This window comes from Octodon degus, unplaced genomic scaffold, assembly GCF_000260255.1.
Source record: "Octodon degus isolate 3935 unplaced genomic scaffold, OctDeg1.0 scaffold00070, whole genome shotgun sequence".
NCBI classification, from domain to species: domain Eukaryota; kingdom Metazoa; phylum Chordata; class Mammalia; order Rodentia; family Octodontidae; genus Octodon; species Octodon degus.
Genome location: NW_004524646.1, coordinates 1,301,067 through 1,325,809, shown reverse-complemented (window position 1 = coordinate 1,325,809; position 24,743 = coordinate 1,301,067). Strand labels below are relative to the sequence as shown.

At 46.6% G+C, this 24,743-nt stretch overlaps 1 protein-coding gene across 6 annotated transcripts in view; it reads left to right on the top strand.

The window, feature by feature from the left end:
- Positions 1-24,743, top strand: part of Foxn3 (forkhead box N3) — a 440,054-nt gene that overhangs the window by 307,300 nt on the left and 108,011 nt on the right. For all 6 annotated transcript variants that reach the window (XM_023719610.1, XM_023719607.1, XM_023719609.1 and 3 more), the window contains one exon: positions 7,761-7,825. In XM_023719610.1, the coding sequence (XP_023575378.1) occupies positions 7,761-7,825 (65 nt within the window). The remainder of the gene's footprint in view (positions 1-7,760; positions 7,826-24,743) is intronic.

Here is a 24,743-nt window from a genome sequence, read left to right as displayed (position 1 = left end):
GCCATGTTGCCTGCCATAGAGGGCAGGGTTGAACTTTGGGAGCGGGGAGATGGTTGGAGCCAGTTGCGCTTGGTTCTTGTTCGAAGACAGACAGCTTTATCCTCTAGTGGATCCCAGTGATATCTGGAGGCCCTTGAGATTATTATCACTGGTCAGTGGCTTCTCCTGGATAGAGACCAGGACGGACACTGAACGTCCTACCATGCATAGGGCAAGTACCTCATGACAAAGCATGATCAAACCCGAAAGGTCTAACAGTTCTCAAACACATTTGAGGAGAGTAAAGCCCAACTTCACGGGCTGCTTGGTGGAACATTAGGAAACAGTGATGTACATAAAATAACACAGGAGAGCCTACATTAGAACAGTGGGCACCTGTGTCAAACGCTGACAGCTGTTTCAGCACACTCACACGTGTGCATACACACACACACACACACACACACCTGTCCATTTCCAGGACCTTGATATGAATGGGCATCCAGGACTCTGCAAGCCAGTCTTGCAGACATCAGGATGGGGCCTTAAGTTTTAAATTTGGCTTTGGTTGCAGAGAGATTCTATTTCCTACCACGATTGGTATTTTACCCTCAAATAGTCTTGCCCCTTTGTCAGGTTCCGTAGTCGCAGATGGTGCCAGTCTGAGCACTGATGTCCTCCTCAAAATCGTCAGACTCTAAGAACAGGCTCCTCCTGGTGATAGAGGAGAAGAATGATCTCAGTGGATGACCTCCAAATGATGTTGGGGAGAAAATGATACTGTAGACCTGAAAGGTACCTGAGACGAGTTCGTGTTCTGTAAAACTGAAGAATGAATTTTAGGAACAAACGGATGTTATGAGCAGAATATATTTATTGAGGGAAAGAAAGCTCCTGTCCAAGAGAGGGACAGGAGGAGGTCCCAAGCGTATTGTCCCTGGGAAGCTATCTCTTCCAGGGACTTTCATACAGTAAAAGCATGTGGTGAGGATATGGGAACTCACTTAGGTGGGCATGAGGTGGGGCAAAACTATGGTCAACCAACGAGCTTACAAGTGCCATTGCTCAGGTAAAATTGATTAAGTCCAGTACCAAACAGGGAAGCAAGTCATGTAGCAAGCGCAAGAGGGCACGAATACAGGACAAGGTCTCTTCCTGTTGGGGCTTGGATTAGTGACTCATTTGGGCTCTTTCAAAGTGATTGATACCTATGTAGCATATCGATTCCTGAATGCCCATCCCTGGGGAATTATGTAGCTATATTTGTTTCCTCTTTTGACTTGAGGTCTGACCCGTATGGGAGTGTCTGTCTCTTCCAAGTTACAAAGTCACCTCGTCTTCCCTGTTGTCTCTTTAGGGGCCCTGTCTGACTGTGCTATTTCTATCTAATTCAGCTGCCTACAACACTGGTAGGTCTCCATCGGGGCTCTTCGCTGTCTTGGTTGCTTGCCAGTTAGCACCTGCATGGGATTTTCTGTGGATTTGTCCTTTTTAGTCTAATTTAGAGCAGGTAGTGTCCCGAAGGCTGTTTCTTCCAGCCTGTTGATTTTTAGAAACTTATGTCTTCTGGCTAACACTTGCATTTAGAAGATGTCCCCGCATCCTTAAGGAAAAGAGGAAGGTGAGATGGGGTGCTCCTCCTCTGTTCTAGGAATGAGGAAGAGGATCTGGTCTGGAGAGCTGAGGGTGTGCCCCAGGTGGTGTCCATGCTTGTGCAGCTGCAGCCTGCTGCAGTGTGGCCACATGGCCTCACACACGTCACTTGACTTCTCGGAACTACAGTTGTCTTGATGACAACCAGAGGGATTTTTGCATTTGCAGAATTTGTTTTTTTAAACATCCAGCATCTTTGTTTCTTTCTCACACACCAAAGACTCTCTGTTGCCCCTAGTGTGCAGGTATAGAATTGGGAATTTTGTCACAAGAGACTTGAGATGCATTTTGCACAGATAGTCCCTGAATCCAGACCCTGTGTTCTCGGCCCCACACCTCTGACCGGTCTAGTTGGCTGCTGAGACGCTGTTTCCAGGTGTTTGTGAGTTCTTTTTGGAGAGGTGATAAAGGTGTGGAGAATGTTCGAGAACTCCAGTTTCACCTGAGCTCTCAGTGTTGCCTGTGGCGGTGGGGATATTTCGTAATTCTCTAAGACTCTCGCGCACTCTCTGACCTGTTTGCACTGATCCTGTATCCTAGAGTTCAAGGAAGGACTGGATCCTTCACCCAAGGTGTGGTGTGGGTCCTTTGTCTTTCTGTTGTCTCTGGGTGATAAGGCACAGAACTGAGACAATAGAACTCTCCCCATCACGACTGCATGGACTCACTCCTAGGAAGCCAGTCTGATGGCAGCTGCCCGGCATTCAAAGGGGTGGGTCACCCTCATGCTTGGGCTCTGGGATTAGGGCTGTGACTGTGAGGTACTTAGCTGCCTGCAGAGTGGCGAGCAAGCCCAGGCCTCCCAGGAGCTGCCTGGGGGGTGGCTACTCGCTGCATCTGTGTCCTTTCTGCCTTTCGGTGAGCTTTCGACCGTTCTCCTGTGAGCCAGAGCAGGTTCCCACACACAGCAAGTGGACTGGAGCCGCCTTCCTGCCCCAGGCTCTTCAGGCTTCCACCCACTTCCTCCAGAGTCTCTCTGTCCCAGCTCCTTCTCCTTCTCTACCTCCCTCCTTTTTAAGCATTCATGTTAAAATTTCAAAGTGTACCCAACATTTACTATGTTTACCTTTTCTTTTTATTCATTTATTTGTTTTGAGACAGGGTCTTGCTGTGTAGTTCTGGCTGGCCTTGAACTCACAGCCACCCTCCTGCCTCAGCCTCCCAAGTTGACTATTTTTAAGTGCGTCATTTGGTAGTTGATAGGTTTTAGAGGCAACAGCGATGGTGGCAGTGGTGGCAGCGCAGCAGAGAAGCAGAAATGGGGGAGGGAAAGCCTTTATTAACTCTAAACACATGGAGAGGATCCAGGGCAGGGAGATGGGCAGATGTTCTGACCTGAGACAGGGAGGATGAGACTATGGACTTTTGCTCTGGGCGGAGCTTGAGAGGCGGGGTCAGGGACACACAAGGAGCTGATTGGAGGCTCCCTTGTGTGGGCGGGAAAGGTGAAAGGAAGTTGTATCCAGGACTGGAGTGGGGAAGGAGGAGGAAGTGGTCATTGGGAAGAGAAGCTGCTGTTTTAAGGGCTTCAGCCATATAAGACGACAACCATAGTAATTCAGCAATTCTTACTAGGGCCATAACCTGTCAGTAGTGTTGTGTATTTGCATTGCTGTTTAGCCTGTCTGGAGAACTCTATCTGGTAAAACTCTGTGTCCATCAAAGACCACCCCCAATCCCCCGGCCCCTGCTTCCAGCAGGTACCCTTCTGCCTTCTGTCTGTATGACTGTGACTTCTCTGGGGACCCCTTGTGCGTGGAATCAGATAGTACTTGTCTATGTTCTGGTGTCTCTCTGAGTGCGCCTCCCAGGCTCACCCGCGTTGAGCGCCCTGTCCTTTCAGGTGTATTTGTTCATGCTTGGCAGAAAGCAGTTTCTCAGCTTGCGTCCCATTAGGCCCCGGAAAGGCCAGACTGCTGAATGCAGGTGTGGAGACTGCTAGACCTTCCCAGGGTCTGAGTTTACTAATCCGGCTGGTTCTCACAATGATCAAAGCTCAGGGGTGTTGGTGGACACGTGACAGATCATATCACACTGGCCAGAGCCACCTCAGGCCTGTGTGATCTGCTGGCTTGCCGTGTCCCTTTGGGAGCTGGAATAATGAGGGGAGACTGTGCAGCCTGCAGACGGTTGGGGGCTGGGAACCCCTGGCAGACGCTAGCGTGCTGGTGGGGCGGTGTCGCTGGTCTCTGGGGACTTGCTGGCACAGTTGGAACAGTGTAGTCCACTGCCCCTTCAGAAGCCAGCAAAGCCTTCTTAACCTGTTGGTCTGCTGCTTTTGTCACCACGTGGGTTTAGCTTCTGCTGCTGAAGTTGTGGGCCTTTGTCAGCACGTCAGACCCTGGTGGCTTCCTCGTTGCATTGTTTCCAAGAACAGGAGCCCACGTATGCTTCACATATGGTCAGGCTGATGGCTTTTTCTATCCTGGGCCTTTGCCTTGGAGAGATTCCTAACAAAATACCATGCACAGCCTTCTTCCGTGGGGAAAGACCGCTCCGCGTCACAGTGCTGGAAGAACAGGAGAGGAAAGCTGAAGAGGTGACATGATATGGGCCTGTCACCGTGCGTCTGTGTGGCACCTCGGGCTGGCTAGGGAACTGGGTCTGGTCCTCACTAAGCACCCATGTGGCTCTCACTTCAGTCCCTCAGATCTAGAACTGGAAGGTGATTTCTGCCCTTCTCACCCCTTGGAATTGGAGGGTGTCCTGTGGAAAGGTGTTGATTACCTGTGCCCAGGAAGGGGCAGTTTATAATCTTAGCATCAGGCACTATGAAGATTATTGTAAAGGGGTTAAAACCCGCTCAGCTAAGGGGGCCTCGGTGACTGTTCTTTGTGGAGTGACCACCTCCAAGGCACCACACTCAACTGACTGGATCTGAGGAGCGCCGTTTTCCCTGTGCACCCACTCCCACCCTCTGTCCTCGGGACCTGCCGCTCGGGGGGCCTCCCTCCCACACTTTGACCACTAATGACTTTATAAAATACCATAATTAATATACACTTTAAAGTAATGTCCTATGTAGGCGTTTTTCACTAACATTGCCCTGAAAAGCCAATCAGCCAGGGGTACCTGCAGCTCAAGGGGGAGAAAATGTAGTTTGCTGCCCGCCCTCCCCGAGCCAGCAGTCGCAGGAGCCATTAGCTTTTCTGTGGGCATTTTGTGTCCCTTTAGATAGAATCAGAGGAGGTTGGGGCTAGATACGTGCCTCAATTTGATCTTGGAGGTCATAGAAGATAGGATTTACACTTTTTTTCTCCTTAGGGTCTTTTGTACAATTTTCCATAGAAGCTTTCTTAAGTCTTGAAATCCTCAACACTTAGACAATCTCTATGGAGGGATCTTCCAAAAGAAGAAGATAGAATTCGGGGTATAGGAGCTCAAAAACTTTGCAGTTAGCATAGGAGGAGCCGGCTGACCCTGAGCTGGACAGAGACCCCCCGGGAATTCTTGAGTTCCATTGGGGGGGCCAGGCCAGAAAATGCAGTGGGCCAGTCCAAATCTCTCTGCACCCCTAGAACACTGATTGGAGGGAGCTCCGAATGGCAGTAGAATAGTTATCAGTGACTTAAGCATGTTAAAAGGATATGGTAGAAGCCTGTCCGTAGATTTCTATCCTACAGAGAATTTTCCTTATCTAAACCGTGGGTTTATCTGACCTCAGTTCCTCACATTTGCTCCATCCCCTGGCGTCTGCTCAGTTTTCAGCCAAATCAAGGTCAGGATAAAGAGGAGATTTGGATGGCAGTAAGCTGGATATTCTGACTCCTGCAGTAATACTCAATTACTGAATTCGGTAGAGGCACCAACCCCTTTCTAATGAAGTCTTCCGTTTTTGAATATCTTTATGAATCAGGTGATTTCAGTATTGCCAACAGCCAGCCTGCTGTTTCTTGCTTTGTTATAAAAAAAAAAAATAATAAGATGGTAAAACCCTGGGAGCTTGCTGGGGTTGTTAAAAGATCATCCTAAGCATTTTAATGCACATTATTCCTCATGCAACCTTGAGCCTTAGAGGCTCTCAGAGGGAATCAGATGGAGCGACGTCCGCTTGCCGCCCTCGTCCTGTAGCTTGGAGCCACCAGCCAGGTCTGCTGTCCTCCGTGGCTCCTGATCATCCTGAGGCCACAGCTGCCAGGGCTGAGAAGCCGGGCTGCAGGAAGAACCATGACTGAGATGCACTCCTGACATTCACCTGGAATGTGGTGGATCCAAAACAAAGTAAAACAAAGCGGTTCATCAACATCCAGGTCCATAGTACACGCAGAGATGTTGCAGGTTCAATTCCAGACTGCTGCATTGGAGCAAATGCTGCGTGAATACAAGCCGCGCAGATCCTTTGGCTCCCCAGTGCAGTTGCAAGCTCTGCTCACACTGCTCTCAAGCCTGTTAAGTATGCAGTAGCATTGTACGTAAGAAATAATGCAGATAGACTGGGCATGGTGGTGCGCGCCTGTAATCCCGGCTCTTGGGAGGCTGTAAACAGGTGGATCACTGAGTCTGATCTAGTAGTGAGACCCTGAACATCCTGTAGGCCCTTCCCTGAAATTTGAAAAAGAAAAAAAGAATCAATGCAGAGCATTAATTTAAAAATAATTTATTGCTAAAAAATGCTAATGAGGGCCAGGGAGATATTTCAGTGGCTTAAGCGCCTGGCAAATGCAAGGTTCTGAGTTCAATTCCCAGTACCCCCAACAAAAGCTAATGATCCCCTGACCCGTTGGAAAAAATGGCACTGATACCCTTGCTTGGCCCAGGGTTGCCAAAAACCTTTAATTTACTTAAAAACAACAACAGCAAAAAACAAAACAAAACATAACCCCCCCCCCCCCCCAGTGTCTGTGAAACACAACCAGAAGAGATACAGCTGTCATGTGTTTTTCTAGAACATTGGCCATTTTCTTGACATTTTATTCTTCCTACCCTACTTGCCGCGCATGTACTTACATTTGCCATACTGTTTATACTGTTGGTGATGGTACTTTGTCAGACAGACTAGTACTGCCTGCATTTCCCTTACTAACAGTATTGCTGTCCCACATAACAGGAGACCTTTGTCAACTGCTAAAGCATGCCATGCATAGGAATTCAGGTGTGCCTGCTGGGTCCGCCTCAGACCAATCTTTTTATTTTTTAATGTTCAGTGTGACTGCTACTACATTCATCGATATCATTTGTTGTGTGTTATTTGCTGGACGTTATTTATGCTGACTCTTGGACTAAATATAGTAACGTTTTGAACTACGGGCTTTTTCTAACATCAATCTTAAACCAGACTTTGATTTGGAATAACCTACTTTCTACCGTGACGGTGTTTTTATTTATAAAGTTTTCCTCTGGATGTCTTAGAGCAGTGAAAATGCTCATCTGTAAATGCTTTAAGTGTCCCTGGGATTCGCTGAGTCTTCTTATTTTCTTGCCTGTCTCGTTACCAGCCTGGGAGCTGTACCCTATCTGCAAAGTATTTTATAGGGTTTGGAGCGCAACATTTTAAGCCAAGAAATTGAAAACAGGGTGTGAAACAAGAGCCTAGGGGGAGGGCGGGTGTGGATCGAGGTCGCACCTGTATAGAAAATATTGGTGGTGGAGATGCCAAGAAAGGCAAGTTGTTATTTGTAGCAGGCAGGTGGTACCAGCAAATGCCAGAAAACCCATTTGATCTAAGAGACCTGGCTAGGAGTTGTTTCTCGTGTGTGTGTGTGTGTGTGTGTGTGTGTGTGTGTGTGTGTGTTAATTCTACATGTATTTCTGACATTTTATATACACTGTAAATATGGTCTACATTTTTATGAAATCATGAACAGGTAAGCAAAAATTCGGAAGTTCTCAGCAATGCTGTTGAACCAAGTACACTTTCTCATTTGTCTACCCACACGGAATTTTAGGAATAAGTCTGGCCAGGGCCCAGATGGTAACTGGAACATTCGCACAGACAGTCGTGCGTGAAGTTTGATGCCTGTGTATAATTAGATAAACCTAGTGGTTTTTACAGTTGACGTTTTTGGAGAGTATCAATAATGCATAGTCGGGAAGATGTTTTCCGGCCCTTCCGAGCTGCTTGGAGCAGCGCAGTGGAGTCAGGGTCAGCGGGTTTGCAAAGCCTCACATGTGTTTGTCTCCTCTTTCAGCACATCAGGTCCACCCATCTGGCCGGGCAGTACTTTCTTCAAGAGAAATGGAGCCCTTCTGCAAGGTAAGTCTAGGAGCACCTCCTCCTGTCCCACCATGCCCTTGCCCACTCCTGCGCTTGGTGCCAAGCGTAGAATGGCTATTCTCTGGAGAAGCGTGACTGCGTTGCTTGGTCTGTGTGCCGACTGCTCTCTCTTTCTTCCTACTTGGTTGCTGTGAATCGTACATCTGAAGCCAGGTCTCCAAGGACTGCTGCTTCGGCACATTGTCAGTGGTCAGGTTCCAAAAGTGTTTGGGTCGCTTTGGTGGCGCTGGAATTGTTTGACCATGGGCACTTGCCAGCAGTGTATGCCAGGCTGATAAAAGCAAATCCTTTCACATATTTCCAGTGCTTGGGCTGACAGGGAATGGTTCCTCGCTGTCTTTGGATATCCATGTGGGCTGCTTGGGAGGCTGGCTCTGATAGGTGTGCCCAAGAAATTCAAATTGTTTTGTTTTTGAGTTGAGTTCTTGCTGTGTTGTCCGAGCAGGCCTTAAACTCCTTTTCCCAGTCTTTAAGGTTCAGCCTTCAAATCAGCTGGGATTAGAGGCACATGCCACCCATGCCCTGCTGCCATAAGTTTTGAAATGGGCAAGGTTAAAGAGGAATAAATACTTAAAAATAGCAAAAAGATGCATTCCAAAGACTTCCGAAGTTATTTTGGGGTCATGGCTATGTTGGATGTGTGCTCTGTGGATGAGCTGGCCCCCTTGGGTCTTCAGTGTCCTCTTCCTTTCACCTTTCTTGATTGGCCAGGAGTCAAGGCGGCACAGCTGCCAAAAGCAGATGGATTTGTTTGTATTAAGCACTTTACAACTGCTTTGGTGTATGATGAGGGATTTTAGTGCCTTTTCATTGGTTTACAGCTGTTTAGCCTCTGACCTTTAAAAAGCACACACTGAGGCCAAAAAAGTAGAATATTAAAAGTGGCTAGGGCCAGCGAGATAGCTCAGAGGACTAAGCGCCTGCTTAGCAAGCGCAGGGACCGGGGTTCAATCCCTGGCACCACATGCTGCACACACTGAGCAGGTGACTGAGTCTGGGCGTGGTAGTGCATGCCTGTAGTCCCAGTGCTGAGGAGGCTGAAAACAGGAGGCTCACTATGAGTCCTAGCTGTGTAGTGAGACCCTGTACAACACCAACAAAAAGTAGCTAAAAAAACTTAAGAGACATCTTAAGTTTCTAGAGTACCTCTGTCAATTGTGAGAGACGTTTTGGTTGGCGCTTTATAGCCCATGCAATTACATTTTGTCTTTTTGACAGTCCATGGAATCCGGAACTTAAGAATTTCTTTGCATTTAGGTGAAATGTGGGCAGGCAAGTTCGCTTAGTCCTAATTGTAATAGTCATCATAGATATCTTCAGTTTCTAATAAAGTAAAAGGAATTTCCTCCACTTTCAAAAATTAATACATAATTTAAAAAATCTGTTCTCCCTGTTCAGACTATGTAAGTGAAAACCAGTTATGATCCTCCTTGGAGTTTTTCTGTAGTGGATTTTATTTTTTTTTGTATTTTAGGGAAGGTCTACAGAGTGTTCAGGGTCTCACTACTAGATCAGAGTCATAGTGATCCGCCTGTTTACAGCCTCCCAAGTGCTGAGATCACAGGCAAGCGCCACCACACCCAGTCTCAATGGCCGTCTCAGTGTGCCCCGGGGGTGGGGCCGGCACAGCAGGCCCGGGGATCAAACCCCCAGTCCTGGTTTTGCAGGCACTTTAATCCACTAAGCTATTTGGCCAGCCCTTGCAGTGAATTTTAAAGTTATTTGCACCTTCGTTTTTCCTCTAGAAATATAACAACAGTACAGGTATCATTTATGTTTGGAATATTTTGAGAAAAGAGATGGTGTTTCCTTTACTTTTCCTTCTAGGATTTTTGTTCATTCTGTTCCACATTGTGTGGGATTTGCTCTATACAGATCAGTTTTTGTTTTTTCCTTGTTTCTGAAGGGTAAAAACATGAGAGAAGGTGAAGTTCGTGAACTTGAGTGTTAGCAGGGTGAGAGTGTAGCTTCCACGGTTGCTTATGCAGTGGGAATTACGCTAACACAAATTGTAGTTGCTCATTGGCTCTGTATCTATTTAAATTCAGTATTGTTTTTGGTACATCTTGGTGAAGGTTTTGAGAGATCAGGCAAGAACTTATGAACAGGAATTTCTTTTTTGAGATGTTTAATCATTTTGTTAGGTCTGTTTAGAGGTCTTCAGACATTTCTATCATAAGATTTTTTTTTTTTTTTTTCAAATGGTGTCTTCCTAATTAGTATTTTTGTGGTCTTTGGGCACTTGTTACTAGGACAGCCACAAATAGTTAATGTCCACGGGCACGCGTTGTGCAAAGAAAGATGTGGACATGTAAAGAAAGGACCTGCCCAGTCCCACCAATGGATGGTTTAGATTAGAATTGAATAGAAGGAAACATACTTAATATATATATTTTTCTCCTCTTTATTCTCAAATATCCTTTTATTTTTTGACCCTCTAGTAATTAGGAGGAACTTTTTTTCGGATAATCAGACCCCATTTCTTAAAGGGACACAGAAAGCTTGGGGTTGCGGCCTAGGAGGCCAGAATGCTCAAGAAAAGGCCTACTGTGTGCAGCTACCCAGGGACTAAGGGAGTACAGATGTGCGGTCGGCATGCAGAAGAAAGAAGCTTATTGCTACAAGATGGTGGGAGCGGGCGCCGCCGCCTCTTGGGGTGCCAATGCTTGAGCACCGCCTTGGAAAATAGACGGACTGGGGAAGTGACGTCACGGGGAGCCCAGCCCTAGAGACTTGGTGATGGGTGTGTGCGGCACGTGCACCACGTTCCACTGCAGGGCGGTGCAGGTGCTCCTGGACTTAGGATGTGACATCCAGACATTGTCAGCTGAGAAAGAATGTCATAGACTGCAAATGTGTTCAGCCGCATGCCCTGTCATGGCAGCATGGCACGTGGTGGTGCTAGGGGTCTCTCCTTGGGATCCGGTTGTGGCCAGTGGCAGCTGCGGCTTGCATCACGGGAGAGGACTGTATCTCCCTTCACTAGTCTGGAAAACGATCAAAACTTAAAGGATGTTTCAGCATGTGTATGCCCTTTGAACCATTATCAAATTGAAAAATTCTAAATTAGACATCACCCGGAATGTGCTGTCCTGGGGCAGTGGCAGTGAAGCTAGGGCACGTGTGCTGCAGTGGACTCTGCGTATCATTGAAAGCTCTGGGCCGGCCAAATAGCTCAGTGGATTAAAGTGCCTGCAAGCAGGTGCAGAGGCCTGGGGTTCGATCCTGGGTCTGCCGTGCTGGACCTGCCCCCAGGGCACACTGAAATGGCAATTGAGACTGGACATGGGGTCGTGCGCCTGTAATCCCAGCTTTTGAGAGTCTGTAAACAAACAGGTCATTACAAGTTCAATCTAGTAATGAGACCCTGAACACCCTGTAGACCCTTCCCCAAAATTAAAAAAAAAAAAAAAAAAAAAAAGACCTAAAAGGCTCACCATCCCTATCCTGGGAGAAATAATGGAAGTAAAAATCTGAAGTGATGTTGAAACCAAAATGACACAAATTAACAATAGGAAACCAGTTTCAGTTTATGTGACCTAATGGTTGTTTGGTTTACAAAGCATGGAGTAGAAATGGAGAACATTTATTTATTTATTTTTTTCCAGTGCAAAACCAATTGTGAGAACGAACTGGAAGTACTTGAGGTCCTCCTTGGGTGTCAAGTATTGTCTGTATTTTGATTCAGAATCCTTGGCTAGAGGGGGATGCAGAATCACCTCTCAGTTTTGAGGATAATGGGGTAAGATTTGGTTTGGATTACAGCAGACTGGGGTACTTAACATAATTGGTCATTTCATCAATTCATAGTATTTATTTAAAATGCCATTTAAGCTGCGAGAGACAAATTTAGTATTCTAGCAGTTTCAGCAGACAAGAGAGCACTTCAGTTCTTACACAATAGAAGCCAAGCCAAGCCTCAGAAGGGTACAGGCCTATTGTTTAAGGGAGACCAGGGGCAGGTCCAAACAGAAGCGGGGCTTATTTGGAGCCTTATAGGAGTGGCCAGCTGACAGGTGTCCCTAATGGTCTCCTATACATCTGTCTCTGTGTTACGATCTCTGAGTTTGAAATAATGTTTTGAAGTTTTTATTCATTTAATGTCTCTTTCTGTTTAATGAAAAGCATAATTTTTCCCCTATCTTCCCTTTTTGTTCAACTCTCCCTCCTTTCGCCCGTATTCTACTCACCTATCAAAGTAAAAATAATGAGGTTTCTGTATTTAAACATCACCCCCACGTGCATTATTGGGGTGAACCTGTCATTTGTCATGAAAGCAATTCCGCACCCCTGGGCTGACCTCCCGCCTGGTCCCTGATGGTTTCTTTCGAGAATGACCATGGTGTCCTGCTCTTGTTAGCTTCACACCCCGACTAAAAGGGACTAGGCCGCTGCCATTGTCTGCCACTTCTCCCAGACTCTGTAGGACTCAGAGCCCCTAGAGTTTCATTCAGAGAGAATTCCAATCTTTGTAATGGCACCCCAGCATACCACTTGGGCTCACTTTCGCTTCTCCTCTTCCTGTGAGTGTGCATCTTCTAGGCCCACGCATGCTGCCCCACCTGCAAGCACCTCTTTTTGTTCTTCATTTCTGTGTGTTGGAGATGGGTGGGTTGGAGCTACCCAGACCAGAGCCTGTTGGATCAAACACTCAGCCCCCTGTGGGATGGACCAGAGGTCCCCGGCCCTTCTTTTGACACTTCTCTGAGAAGCCAGCTGCAATCAGCAGTGACAAGAGTCCTGGTTTTATGGACCAGATCACCCATGACCACACTTCCTCCTGACTGCGCCTGCCTCCACTCTGCTTTTCTCCGTCACTCTCCTGTTGGGCTGCAGTTATCATCAAATCTGTTTCCCTTGGATGCAGTAGTAGAATTAAAATAAACTCTATCACATGCATAACAGATTTTTATTTCCCTTCACTGCTGACAACCGACCGGATAAGCTAATGAAATGGAAAGAAATCCTTAAAGGCATTTTCAGTGCACCGAGCGGGATGGTGCCGCCTCAAACCCAAGAGCAAACAGGCGAAAAGGAGACCGGTTCTGTCGCAGTCAGATGTGTTGTGGCTGCCTGTGTGCAGAGGCAAGGCCCCTGGTAAATGTGAGTGAGGCCAACTGTAGTACTAGACAACTCACTGTGGGGAACTCTGTTTTTTTACCCATGTTATAGTTGACTTCGTGTATGGACGTCTGTGGATGTAGTGTCATGTGTCCACACCACTGTACTCTCCTCACGCTCAGCTGCTTCCACAGCTCTGCTGTGCTATATATTGTCACTGCTACGAACAAGAGTGAGTACTCAGTGTGTCAGAAACAGGTTGTAGTGGAAAGAACCTTGGATTACAAGTCAGAGGCACCTGGCTACTGGATCCAGCTCTGCCACTTAGTAAGTAAAGTTGGCCATCTTGAGTGAGCCACGTGGTTTATCCCTATGGCTTCATTAAAAATAGGTTAATAGATTGTGAGACCTAACCCCACCACATTAGGGACCATGCTTCTAACACATGAACCTTTGGGCAACAAACCATATCATGAAACTGTAGTAGCCTCTCTGTGGGGGATAACAGCCTGACTCCTGAGGTTCTTGTGAAGGTTCAGTGAGTTCATCGTTCAGGATGGTTTATAATAAAGTCCCAGTAGGTTCACTACTGTAATACTCTACCAAACTAAGTCTTAGGAAAATAGAGCTGAACTCCTCCGACTGGGCTCCCTTTTGCTTTCTGCGTGCCCCCCTAAAGCCTCTGTTGTCATTTATAGAAGCAATTCTCGGAAGAGGAAAAGGGCTGGGAATGTCCAGTCCTTTGGATTGTGCATGCAGATCTGGAAGACAGTTTGTCCGTTCTCTTGATCTCAGGCTCCATATGAACTGGATGCTTCCTCAAGGAGTTGTGGACTCACAAACGAAGCTGTGCTTCTTGCTCGACCAGTGTGTGCACCCAGCAGGTGCGCAGATAGCTGTGGGAAGGACACGCAGCCACGCGTGGCACCTGCTCCATGACCATGGGCCGCACTGATGGTGGTTTGTAAACTGGGGTTGTGGTTGCAGGTGTGGGAAGTAACACATGAGATGTGTTTTCCAGAATCTTTGTGCAGATTCAAGGAGAACCATATATGTAAAGGCGTTCCATCCAGTGCCCGGTACCTCCCAAATGCTTGATAAATGCGGGATATTTTATAGCCTTTGACTGTTCTGCACCTGAAGGTTCTTTCCAACCGTTACTCCTGGTAGATGTATTCAAGTTCTAACACTCTCAGAGGCGCATTCTCCCAGACCTCTCTCCTGCACCATTCTGTGTCTGATGCGAGCCTCCCTGTCGCTCTGAGCAGTGTGCCACTCCTGGACTCCCATGGCTAGCCACCGTCCCTGCACTTTAATCCAGAACACACACCACTTCTCCCCGGAGAGGATCCTGGATCTTCGGTTTTGTTCCGACTCTCCCCAACTCTTCTCCTCCCCATTTGTCGGGAACCAGCGCCCCGAGGCTCCTCGACTTCTTTCATCGGCTCCACTAGCTGACTCTTTTGTCCACTCTGCAAAGGAGGGCAGCCACCTAATGCATGCATCTCCTGATTCTTGCCCCCAGGCGTACCCATTTGAAGAAAGTTAGTAGTAATAGAAAGTGGTGGGGGGGGGATGCTGTGCACCCCTCCTCCTTCCCCAAAGACCTAATTGCCTTCTGACCTCTTTTGGCCCAGGAAACCCCTTGGTGTTAAGAAGGGCCCCATTTTTCCTGGCACTGATTGCTTCATTGTTCTGTAGTGAATAAATGGTTTTGCATTGCAAGGCAGCTAGCTGTTTGCTTACACTCAAAGATGAAGTTAGAGTTGTGTTCGGCTGTTGTATTTGCTCAGGTTTTACACACTCTTACATTTGTTGAAAAAAAAAAAGCATGGACAGAAATGTGATTTTCCAACCTTTGGCTAATTCTGGTCTTCACCCAAATTTGAGAAGCCAGATTTGCCCAGTCTCTCATTAGCCTACCTTCCCCTGTGGCCACTGCTTCGCCCTCATCTGAGGACCAGTCAGAGATTCTGTGTTCTCCTGCCTGACCCTAGCGGCAGCTGTTCCTTCTGCCCCTGCCTCCAAGAATTACCTTAATGAAAACCTGGTGTTATAATCTGAGAACATGCAGCCCTGTGAAAGAGTAGGGAGGCAGAAGGAGCTGCCCCGGCCTGCCTGCAGGGGACAAGGTGAAATGGGAAGCCTGGCCTGAGAGGCTCCCCCAGCCCCGCCTCCCCCTCAAGCTCCCTCCCCCAACCTCCCCCCCATGCCCATGCGGGGCCAGGAGAACTCTCACAAGGGGCTTACCTAGAAAGGAGCAGCGAGGACATTGCAGACAGATGTGATTTTTAGAGGAGCATAGAATGAAAGGAAAAAGCTTGGCGGAAAACGTCTGAAGACCTAGGCTGAACAGCCAGAAGAGTGGTGGCCCGCGACCTTGATGTTGGCGCACAGTGAAGATGTGGTGGCTCAGTCGGAAAGCCAGGAAAATCCCTCAGGTGAAGGGCGCAGAGGGTGTCAGCAAGGCTGAGCCAAAAGTTCCAGGCACCTATCATTTTGCACTGTGTGAGCATATCTTGTATCAGGATTGTTTTAATTCTTTTGATTTTTTTCTTAAATATTTATGTATTTTGTACAGTGTCTTGCTATGCAGCTCAGACTTATAGTGATCCTCCTGTTTTCAACCTCTCCAGCACTGGGATTGCAGGCATGCACCGCCACACGGGCTCAGCACGCCAGTTGGCGGGGTCGGCACGGCAGGTGGTACTGGGGATCGAACCCTGTCCCTGTGCTTGTGCTTTCCTAAGCAGTACTTGATGTTATTTTTCCCTTCAAAAAATACCTATTACGTTTGTTATCAGAATAAAGCATCTGTTATAGGAGGTTCACAACAATATGAAAAGATACCTTGCTCATAATTTCGTCATGTAGATAGAATGCGTATTAGGGTTTAAAAAAAAAATTCAAGTGTACTTCATACAGCAGAAGTAATGATTTTACAGGGTGCATTTTGACTGCTTTTAACAGTCAGTGTTGTAGATCCATCACATTTAACTACTTGTAGAGCATTCTCTTACTTTGAAGTGACTTCTATCCAATATCTCCCCTTCACCCCCAGATGAACCTACTCTGTCTCTGGATTTACCTCCTCTGGACATTTCATATAGATGGAGTACGCTATGGGACCATTTGGGTCCAACTGCATATATTCTGTATATTAGGTATTATACTCCCATTTTGTAGATAGGAAAAATAAGTCCCGAAATAACTGTCCTGCTCAAAATCTATAGCCAGGGTCAGAACCCTAGCCTTACATCAATTTGTAGCTTAAAGAATAGGCGTGGTGGTGCGCGCCTATAATCCCAGCACTTGGGAGGCTGTAAACAGGAGAATCACTATGAGTCCGATCTAGTAGTGAGACCCTGAACACCCTGTAGACCCTTCCCTAAAATACAAATAAATAAATAAATAAATAAATTGTAGCTTAAAATAGCAGACATATTTCTAAACATTTTTTTTTTTTTTCCATTTCAGATGTGAGCATCTGTGTCCTCCAGTGTTTTGTAGAATGGGAATCAGGGACAGTTGTCATAATGCTTAAAAGCAATTTACAATGACAAGGCAAAGACATGGACATGAATATGTATGTTGTTGTCTCTCTGTGACATAATTAAGGTGTTTGTTTTCCCTTCTTGTCCACAGATACGACTATCTTATTCAGTTTATTTATTTATTTATTAAACTGAATAAAGAAGAAGGGAAATCCTAGAATTAGTCATTAAACACTTAAGACCATGAGGGGAACTGCCTACTCCTTAACAAAATGAATATTTTATTTTAGTCTGTGAATTTTTTTATTACTGGATACATATGGATAACTGTAGTTCATCATTAGTGATATTTCCTCATAGTTTAGTTTTTGAGCATTTAAACTGTTTTCCTATTATATCAGCGAAATTATAAAATATAAAGAGTAAACAACCTTGGATTGTATTGTGCTGTAGAGCTCAATCTTTTTTTTTTTTTTTTTGTAATGTATTTAGGACAGGGTCTACAGGGTCTCATTATGTAGATCAGACTCATAGTTATTCTCCAGTTTTCAGCCTCCCACGAGCTGGGATTACCTGTCCAGTCTCAATCACCATCTCAGTGCGCCCTGGGAGTGGGACCAGCAGGGCATACCAGGGATCGAACCCCGGCCGCTGCGCTCTGCCTAAGCAGGTGCTTTAGTCCTCTGAGCTATCTGGCTGGCCCTCAGAGTTCAACCTTGAAGTTCTGGGTAACCGTGCTTGGGTCTGGAGATGCTTTTAGAAAGTTGCCAAGAGACTTAACAGCGAAGAAGAATGTCTGAGAATGCATTCTGAGCAAGCCACTTATACAATATTAGTTTTTAAGTGTGTCCACCTGTAACGCAGGGGGTCAAGTTTGTGTTCCTATTGGTTCCCTTGATGTCCAGAAGGTATGGTGCAGAGCTTTGGATATATGCTGTAGGGTGTGTGTGTGTGTGTGTGTGTGTGTGTGTGTACATGAGGGTGTGGCATGATGTCCTCTTGTCATTGTCCTGTCTGAGCCTCCAGACACACCTTTCCTACCTGTTTCCCTCTCTGTCTTTCCCTGATGTTTCCGTCTACCTGGCTGTCCAGTTGCTCTTTGTGAGTGACAATCCTCAAACAGGTACAGGACACAAATGACCTCAGCTTTCAAATCAGGTATACTGAGTCCCGTCTCTGTCTTGGTGTCTGTTGCTGTGTGACTTTGCAGAGGTTTTGTAAGCCTCTTGGAGTTACCATGAAATGTAAACGATGATCTGCGTGGCATGGCACTCAGTAGGTGTCCCCGGAGCGGGTACCCTCGTCTCTGACCTCACTGCAGAGGAGGCAGTGAGACTGGGAGAGAAGATGAGGAAGCTCGGGGCTGGCCAAGGGCCCGTCTCTGCCACCTCCCAGCTGGGTGACCTTAAGCAGTTTACTGATTGGCTTGAGCCTTCCCTTTCTGGTCAGATAGGTAGTAGTATTCGTTTTATGGAATTCATAAGAATTAAAAGACATCATGTATAGAAACTTTCACAATACTTCGTGATTATTGGGCATTCAATAAATTGGGTTAATTATGTTTATGTTAGCATTTGTGGGGTGTCTTATAATTATTCAGTACCTCCCAGTCCCAAACAACAACAAAAAACCCAGCAGTTATGTTCTTTAAAAAGTCCTCTCCCAGGCCGAGGAGATGGCTCAGTGGAATAAGCGCTTCCCTGGCAAGCGCAAGGGCCTGAGTTTAATCCCCAGTTGTGCCCCTCCCCCCCAAAAAGTCCTCTCTCAGTTGAACTAAAGGCACACCTTCATGAATGTTTAGGACTATGGAGTCTCTTTGCAGGTCCTGCTGTCTTCTGGCAACTAAGGGATGTGCACAGGAGGAGCAGGGCTGGTCCTCATCAGCCATTCTGCTGGACACTTGTGAGCTACTGAGACCCTGCAGAACTGTGACAACGAAAGAAGATTCCTCAAGGGTGGGCTGGGATGACTCGGGATCCGGACGTGTGTTGTGTTCCCTCAAGTGCCTTGATTGTGTCAGAATACGAGTAGACAGAGACATTTGCAAAGATCAGTTTCAGAGATCAGGTTGAGGAAGAAAAAGAGAGCCAGCCAGCCAGCCAGCCGTGCTTGCAGTGACAAGGAACTTTAGAGCATCCCTGGAGGCTCGTGTTGAGCCTGGGCCCCCCTACATCGCCCCATGCTTACCGTTGCCATGATGATCTGCTCATGCTTATTCGATGCAGATTATAGAGAGGAGGTTGAAGCACAGGCCTTTGGCTTGGTGAAATCTGCCGGTAGAGATTTTCTAACCCACCGTCCTTCTGTGGATTCATTTTCCAGATTTGAACAAGGTATTGACAGTGTCCTGATATGAAGCAGAAAGAAAGCCTGAGACAGACACGAAGGGCCGATTGGTGCCGCTCATTTGTGCCATTTCCCAGACTTTGAGCGACCTTAGTCTCCATGGCTTGCCGTCATTTGGGAATGAAATAATTAGGAAGAGAGTTTTCCCTTGTAAACTTCTGCGGCCTTGTGCGCTCATTGAGATGCTTTCTGGAGGTGACTCGTACGATCCGCCGCATCAGGGCATCGTTTTCCTTTTGTGGGACCCGCTGCTTGCCTTCCTCGCTGCACTTCCAGCATAAATTCCCAGTAGGAGGTACCTGGAGCTGTCAGGCTCGAGTCTGGGCACCCCAGAGGGAGTGCTGGCACCACAGTCCCTTCATGTAGCACGTGCCAGGGTAAAAGAAGTCACAGAAAGAAAGATGAGGGCCACTCTTCTCCTGCCTTGTGGTTGAACTAGATGACTCCCCATTTTCACAAGCCATCTTGAAGTAGACCTGTCTTGCATCCAACTAAGAATCTGAACTAATATGGTATCCCTAAATTAACATCAGTTAGGAAAACATAATCTCTCAAACTCAATCTCTCTCTCTCTCTCTCTCTTTCTCTCTCTCTCTCTCTGTCTGTCTGTCTGTCAGTCAATGACTGATGACTTTTGTGAGCCCAGGAAAGTACAGTGTCTCTGTTGTCCAAGGAGCCCCACTTGGTGGTTTGGCTGTCACTTGGAAGAATATAAAATGAGCTTGAAGTATTTTCCAGTGACGACCTGCTACAGCAAGTAAAAGCATGATACAAAATAAGAGCATGGTAATACTCATAACCACTACTACAAATAATACCTAACTAGGGGCTGGGGAGATGGCTCAGTAGAATAAGTGCTTGCCTAGCAAGCGCAAGGGCATGAGTTCAATCCCCGGTTCTGCCGAAAAAACAAAACAAAACAAAAAACCTAACATTCACGTCCCCATTAAGAGCGTGAAGCACTGGCTTGCATATTAGTTCATTTATTTCTTGAGATGTTCGTGGTGTTGTCTCAGTCTTATGGGAGAAGGAACAGAAGCTGAAAATCAAGTATTTGACCAAACCAAGCAGCGCGTGTGTGCACGTGCACACAATCCTTAGTCTAGGCGTGTGCTGCAAGTACATACCAATTTACATGCATGTTTGTATTTTATGAGGGGTTGCCAAACTGGAGTCTGTCACACAAAAGCTGTTTTAGACAGTGCTCATTTTCCTCCAGGTTTCTTGACACATGCCCAACAAGTGACATTGTCACCAAACGGGTGATACAGAGGAGAATTCTGAACACCCCCTTGAGGCCTCACCTTCCAACCCATGTGTGCGGCGTGAGAGTTTTTGAAAAGGAACATGTTTCCTTCTGCAGCGTCTTCCCGTCACCACATTTTGGATTCATTGCGAACAATTTTGAGTCTCATTAGAGATGTCTTAATTTTAAAAATTAAGTTGGGAACTAGCAAGTGAGATTGAAGAGGCAATATCTCTGGTTCTGAGCTGGGTTTTCATTAGTCAATTACTCTTCAAATTAAACAGACTGCAGATGTGATTATTATTATTTTTCCTGAGTAGATTGGATAATGAGAGAAGTGCAAAGGTATCCTAGATGAACAGTAATGTGTGACTGCGGGCCTCCTCTCCTGGGCCCCGTTTCTGTCCCTGGAACCCCACCTTCTTCCGCACCTCACCTCCACCTGTAGTTGGTCTAATTGATGAGCCCCTGTCCCCTCACTCTGGTGGTCTGGCTGCTCCCAGGGTTCCCAGCAGCCCCAGAATAATGTCTGCAATTCAGGTGACCCTGGCTGCCCCATACTGTCACCACTTCCCAGAACACTCGCTCGCGTCTGTGAGTGTCTACTGTCAGTTCTTTGCCCTTCCTGATAGGCGGGATTTGGGTACAGGACGTACACTGTACCATCTGCCCCCAGCCCCGCCACCTAGCCAGCCCTCTCTGCAACCCACTCATCACCGCATGTAGCAGAATCTGACCACAGCACTTTGCTTACATCTTCCCATCTTCCTTCCTATAAGGAGTAAGGTCAGCTGCCGAGCCGGCAGACAGAGGTGCTTCCCATTTCCATCTTGGCTTATAGTTCTCCGTGGCCTTCAGAGATGTGTGCATCACACGTGACGGTGCTGGCTGTGCCTGTGTTTGTGGTCACTGCCTTTGGTATGGACCTCATTACTTTGTGAGCATAACTAAATGTGTGTTTTTGCCACTGCTGCAAAGGTGATACCTTTTATTGGGAGTGGGAGGTGGGGGGACCTGAAAATAACGTCATTATTGAAATGCGCGTTCTTGACCATGTCAGGCAGTTCAGGAAGGTAGATTTAGGAGGTATGGAGACAGCAGCCTTCCCTGCCCAGGTGACCGCCCTCTGCAAAGTCTTTCCTGATTCCTGGCTTCTTTCTCCTGGAATCAGCCCTTTCACCATGGCAGAAACCACTAAGAATTTGTCCCTTTGCTTCTATCTTTAGTTAGACTATAACCTCCTTGAGACTAGAAGTGTTCTGATCTCTATCCCAAGCATTCTGTGGGAAATCCATAAAAATTGGTGAACTGCATGCTTGTAAATCACTATTATGGACTGAATTTTGTCCCCCAAGAGTGTGTATGTTGCAAGCCAACCATCAGTGAGGGTGAATTTGAAGATGGAGCCATAGAAAAGGTAGTTCAGTTTAAATGACAGGAAGAATAGAGCCCTAATCTAACAGGTGTACCTTTAAGAAGAGAAAGAGACACCGGGAGTGTGACATGCAGAGAGAAGACCCTGAGAAGACACAGCCAGAAGAGAGATTTCTGGGAAACCAAGTGTGTCACCTCTTTGGTTTCCACCCTCCAGACTGGTAAGAAAATAAATTGCAATCAGGTAACACACCCAGTGTGTTGTATAAATGACACCGCACAAGCCAACTAGTGCATGCACCAACTGTGTCAGCCCCTGGGCTGCTGGGGAAACTTGAGGAGACCCCATGGTTGGCTGCTCCAGGCTAACCCATGGTAATGTGCAGCTGAATCTTGTGTTTTGTCCCTTTTCCGCCTGTGGTGAGTTAAGTCTAACCCAGGCAGTCTGGTTCAGTAGTCCTCGTTCTACTAGAGGAAAAGAAACACTGTCATTATCTAAGATGCTGGGCCCCAGGAAAATTATTTTAAGTTGACCAGCAGCACCATGTGCCCCGAGACCTTGACAGTGCTGTATACCCATAAATAATAGCAATTATTGTGAATTTGAAAAAGCTGGAAGAATCTCAAACAGGAAGATCTGCTGTCTGGCCTTATTCCTGCTGCTTGCTAGTTGTGTATTCTTGGACATATTGCCTAACCTTTTTGTGTCCCTTACTTTATTTTAATTATTTTTTAGAACATCTGTACTCCTGTAATAGACAGTTTTCTTTCTCTTTCTTGGAAAGAGCCCTCCACCTCACCCCACCCAGTCCATGTTCCAGGTGCTTCCAAGTGATGTCTATGCCCCCAGGTGGAGCCAGTCTGCCCTCCCTTTCCTTTAGCCACTGTGAGGGTTGAGGGTGGGCAGGCAAACCTGGTCTAGTGACAGTGATTCGCAGACCTTCTCCTGGAGACAGTGGGGAAGAGCTGGATGCAAGGTCAGGGTTGTCTTGAGCTGCGGCTGCTGGAGGCATGCATGAGTCAGCCCATTTCCACCAGAGAAAGAGCTAAGTTGGGGACAGCAAATGGGCCACATTAGCATTTGAAAAGCATCAGTGCTCCTGGTTTTCCAGTACAGAAAACAATAAAGTCTTTTGATATATATTAGATTTTCAAAAAAAACCTCTTGAAGCCAGGCATCATGCCACATGCCCGGAATCCCAGCCCAGGCTAGAGCCTAGGCACCTTGTCTCAAAAAAAAACTGGGGATGTAGCTTAGTGTGAGGGCTTGAAATTCAGTCCCCAGTACTGCCAGAAAGAAGTCCTTTGATATGGAAGGATTCTCACTGTCTTAGTTACTTTTCTCATTGCTGAAACAAAATAGCTGACACTCAAAATTAAAGGGGGAAAGGTTTGCTTGGCCCACAGATTGTAGAGGTTTCAGTCCATACTCAGCTTGCTCCAAGGCAGGGTGGCACGTGGCAGAGGGCAGCAGTTCCTGGTGGAAGACAGCGAAGCAACAAGCGAGAGAAGGGGGAGAGACAAACCCCTTTCTGTCCCTTCTGTTGTGTCTAGTCTACCAGTGTTAGGTAGATCCTGGTGCTGATCCAATCGGTGGTCTGCTCCAGCGCATCCCAGCACCCTCAGTCCCAGCATTGCTCTGTGAATCCATCACCCACTGTAGATTCAGCACCTCTGCCGAAACCGTGTGACCACGTGAGGCTTTGGGGAACATCCAGATACAAACCTTGACACTCACCCAGTAGAGAACACCTGTCCTGTGGGTACAATTTCTTTGCAGTTTTGGGAGAAGTGAGTTTGCTAGGGATTGAACCCCAGGAGCCCACACGTGCTAAGCACATCCTCTAACGTTAGGCTGACTAATTCTATGATTCCATCTTTCTTTTTTTATTTGTTTGTTTTATTTGATACAGGGACTCGCTATACAGTTCAGATTCATAGTGATCCTCCTGTCTCAGCCTCCCCAGCACTGGGATTACAGGTGTACACCACCACGCCTGGTTTTGGTGGCCCAGCATGCAGTACTGGGGTCGAACTTGGGTCCTTGCACTTGCTGAGCTATCTCCCCAGCCCCATGATTCAGTTTTTCATTGAGGTCAGCAACACAAAGGCTGTGATATGCAGTTTGCGCACAAGGAACTACTATTTGGAAAACCCAGTATCAGGGTTTCTAGTGATAGTAATTACCTCATAGACTCCTATCAGACTCCAGATGTCCTGGGGAGGATGTGTACATGCTTTGCATTGTGTCACCTTATAAGCAGAGGGTAAGTGAAAGCCGATGCTCTGTTCTTCAGTACAAATGACTGTAGCAGTGATCTGAGAGGAGACAGAGAAGTCTTTTGAGAATTTTAATTTGAAGATGAAAATACCCACACAGCCTCCTATGTGAGAGGGAGCTGATTGTTTTGGGGTAAGCTGGCATCCTCATGATTCAGCATGTGGAGTGTACACAGCCCAGGCCCTGATGGTGAAACTCATGGGGACCCCTGTCCACGTGAGCCCCTTCAGGCTCACCTACTTTTCTTGGGTCCAGTTGTCCTGTGGTCACATTGGCTCAGGGTTGTCCCAGCCAAGGATAGTGGCGATGGATATGCTTGGGAGTACAAGACAACAGCTGGCGAAATAGAAGAGAAGGGCTCCTGGGTCCTGGCAGCCCTCTCAGTCATTCATCTGGGTTCTGATGACTGGCACAACTAGTTTAGGAGCTGTATGTGTATTTGGACTTTGCTGGATACTTTTTTTTCACTTCCGTAAAAAGTTTCAGAAATGAATGGGCAACAACAATTTCATTACACCTCTTTGATTTCAGATTTCTATTATGTATATGTAGCGAACCTCAGAGTTGTTACATGATCACAAAAATAGGATTGGCATTGATTTTATTAAAATCAATGTGGTAATTTAGATACAGGCTGAACACAAAGGAGCAAGAATTTGTCTAACAGCCCGTGTGTTTTATGAAGGCCCTCCAACCTTCCATGTTATCCATTGCTGTTAATACAATCTTTACATTCTGTTTTGAACAAGTCAGCTGGCAAAGATTATGAAAATGTCAGTCTCTCCCCAGAGTAAGTTGAAAAAGTTCCTAACCAGAGAATTAGGTTCACAGATACAGGTAGACATGAAATGGGGCGGGGTGGGAGGTGGGGAGCGCTTTAGTAGAAGCTGTGAGATCTTTGCCAAAGTACATTGATGAATGATACACACTTTAAAATTTTTTTTCTACAGTTTTATTGATAAACAGATAGCAATGAGATAGTTTCAAATCAAATCAGAAGTACAGTTTCAACAAATAATACACTGCATATATTCTTCTTAGTGGTTAATTGCTGTACAAGATGCGGACTTGTGATCCTATTTACAAACACCATTA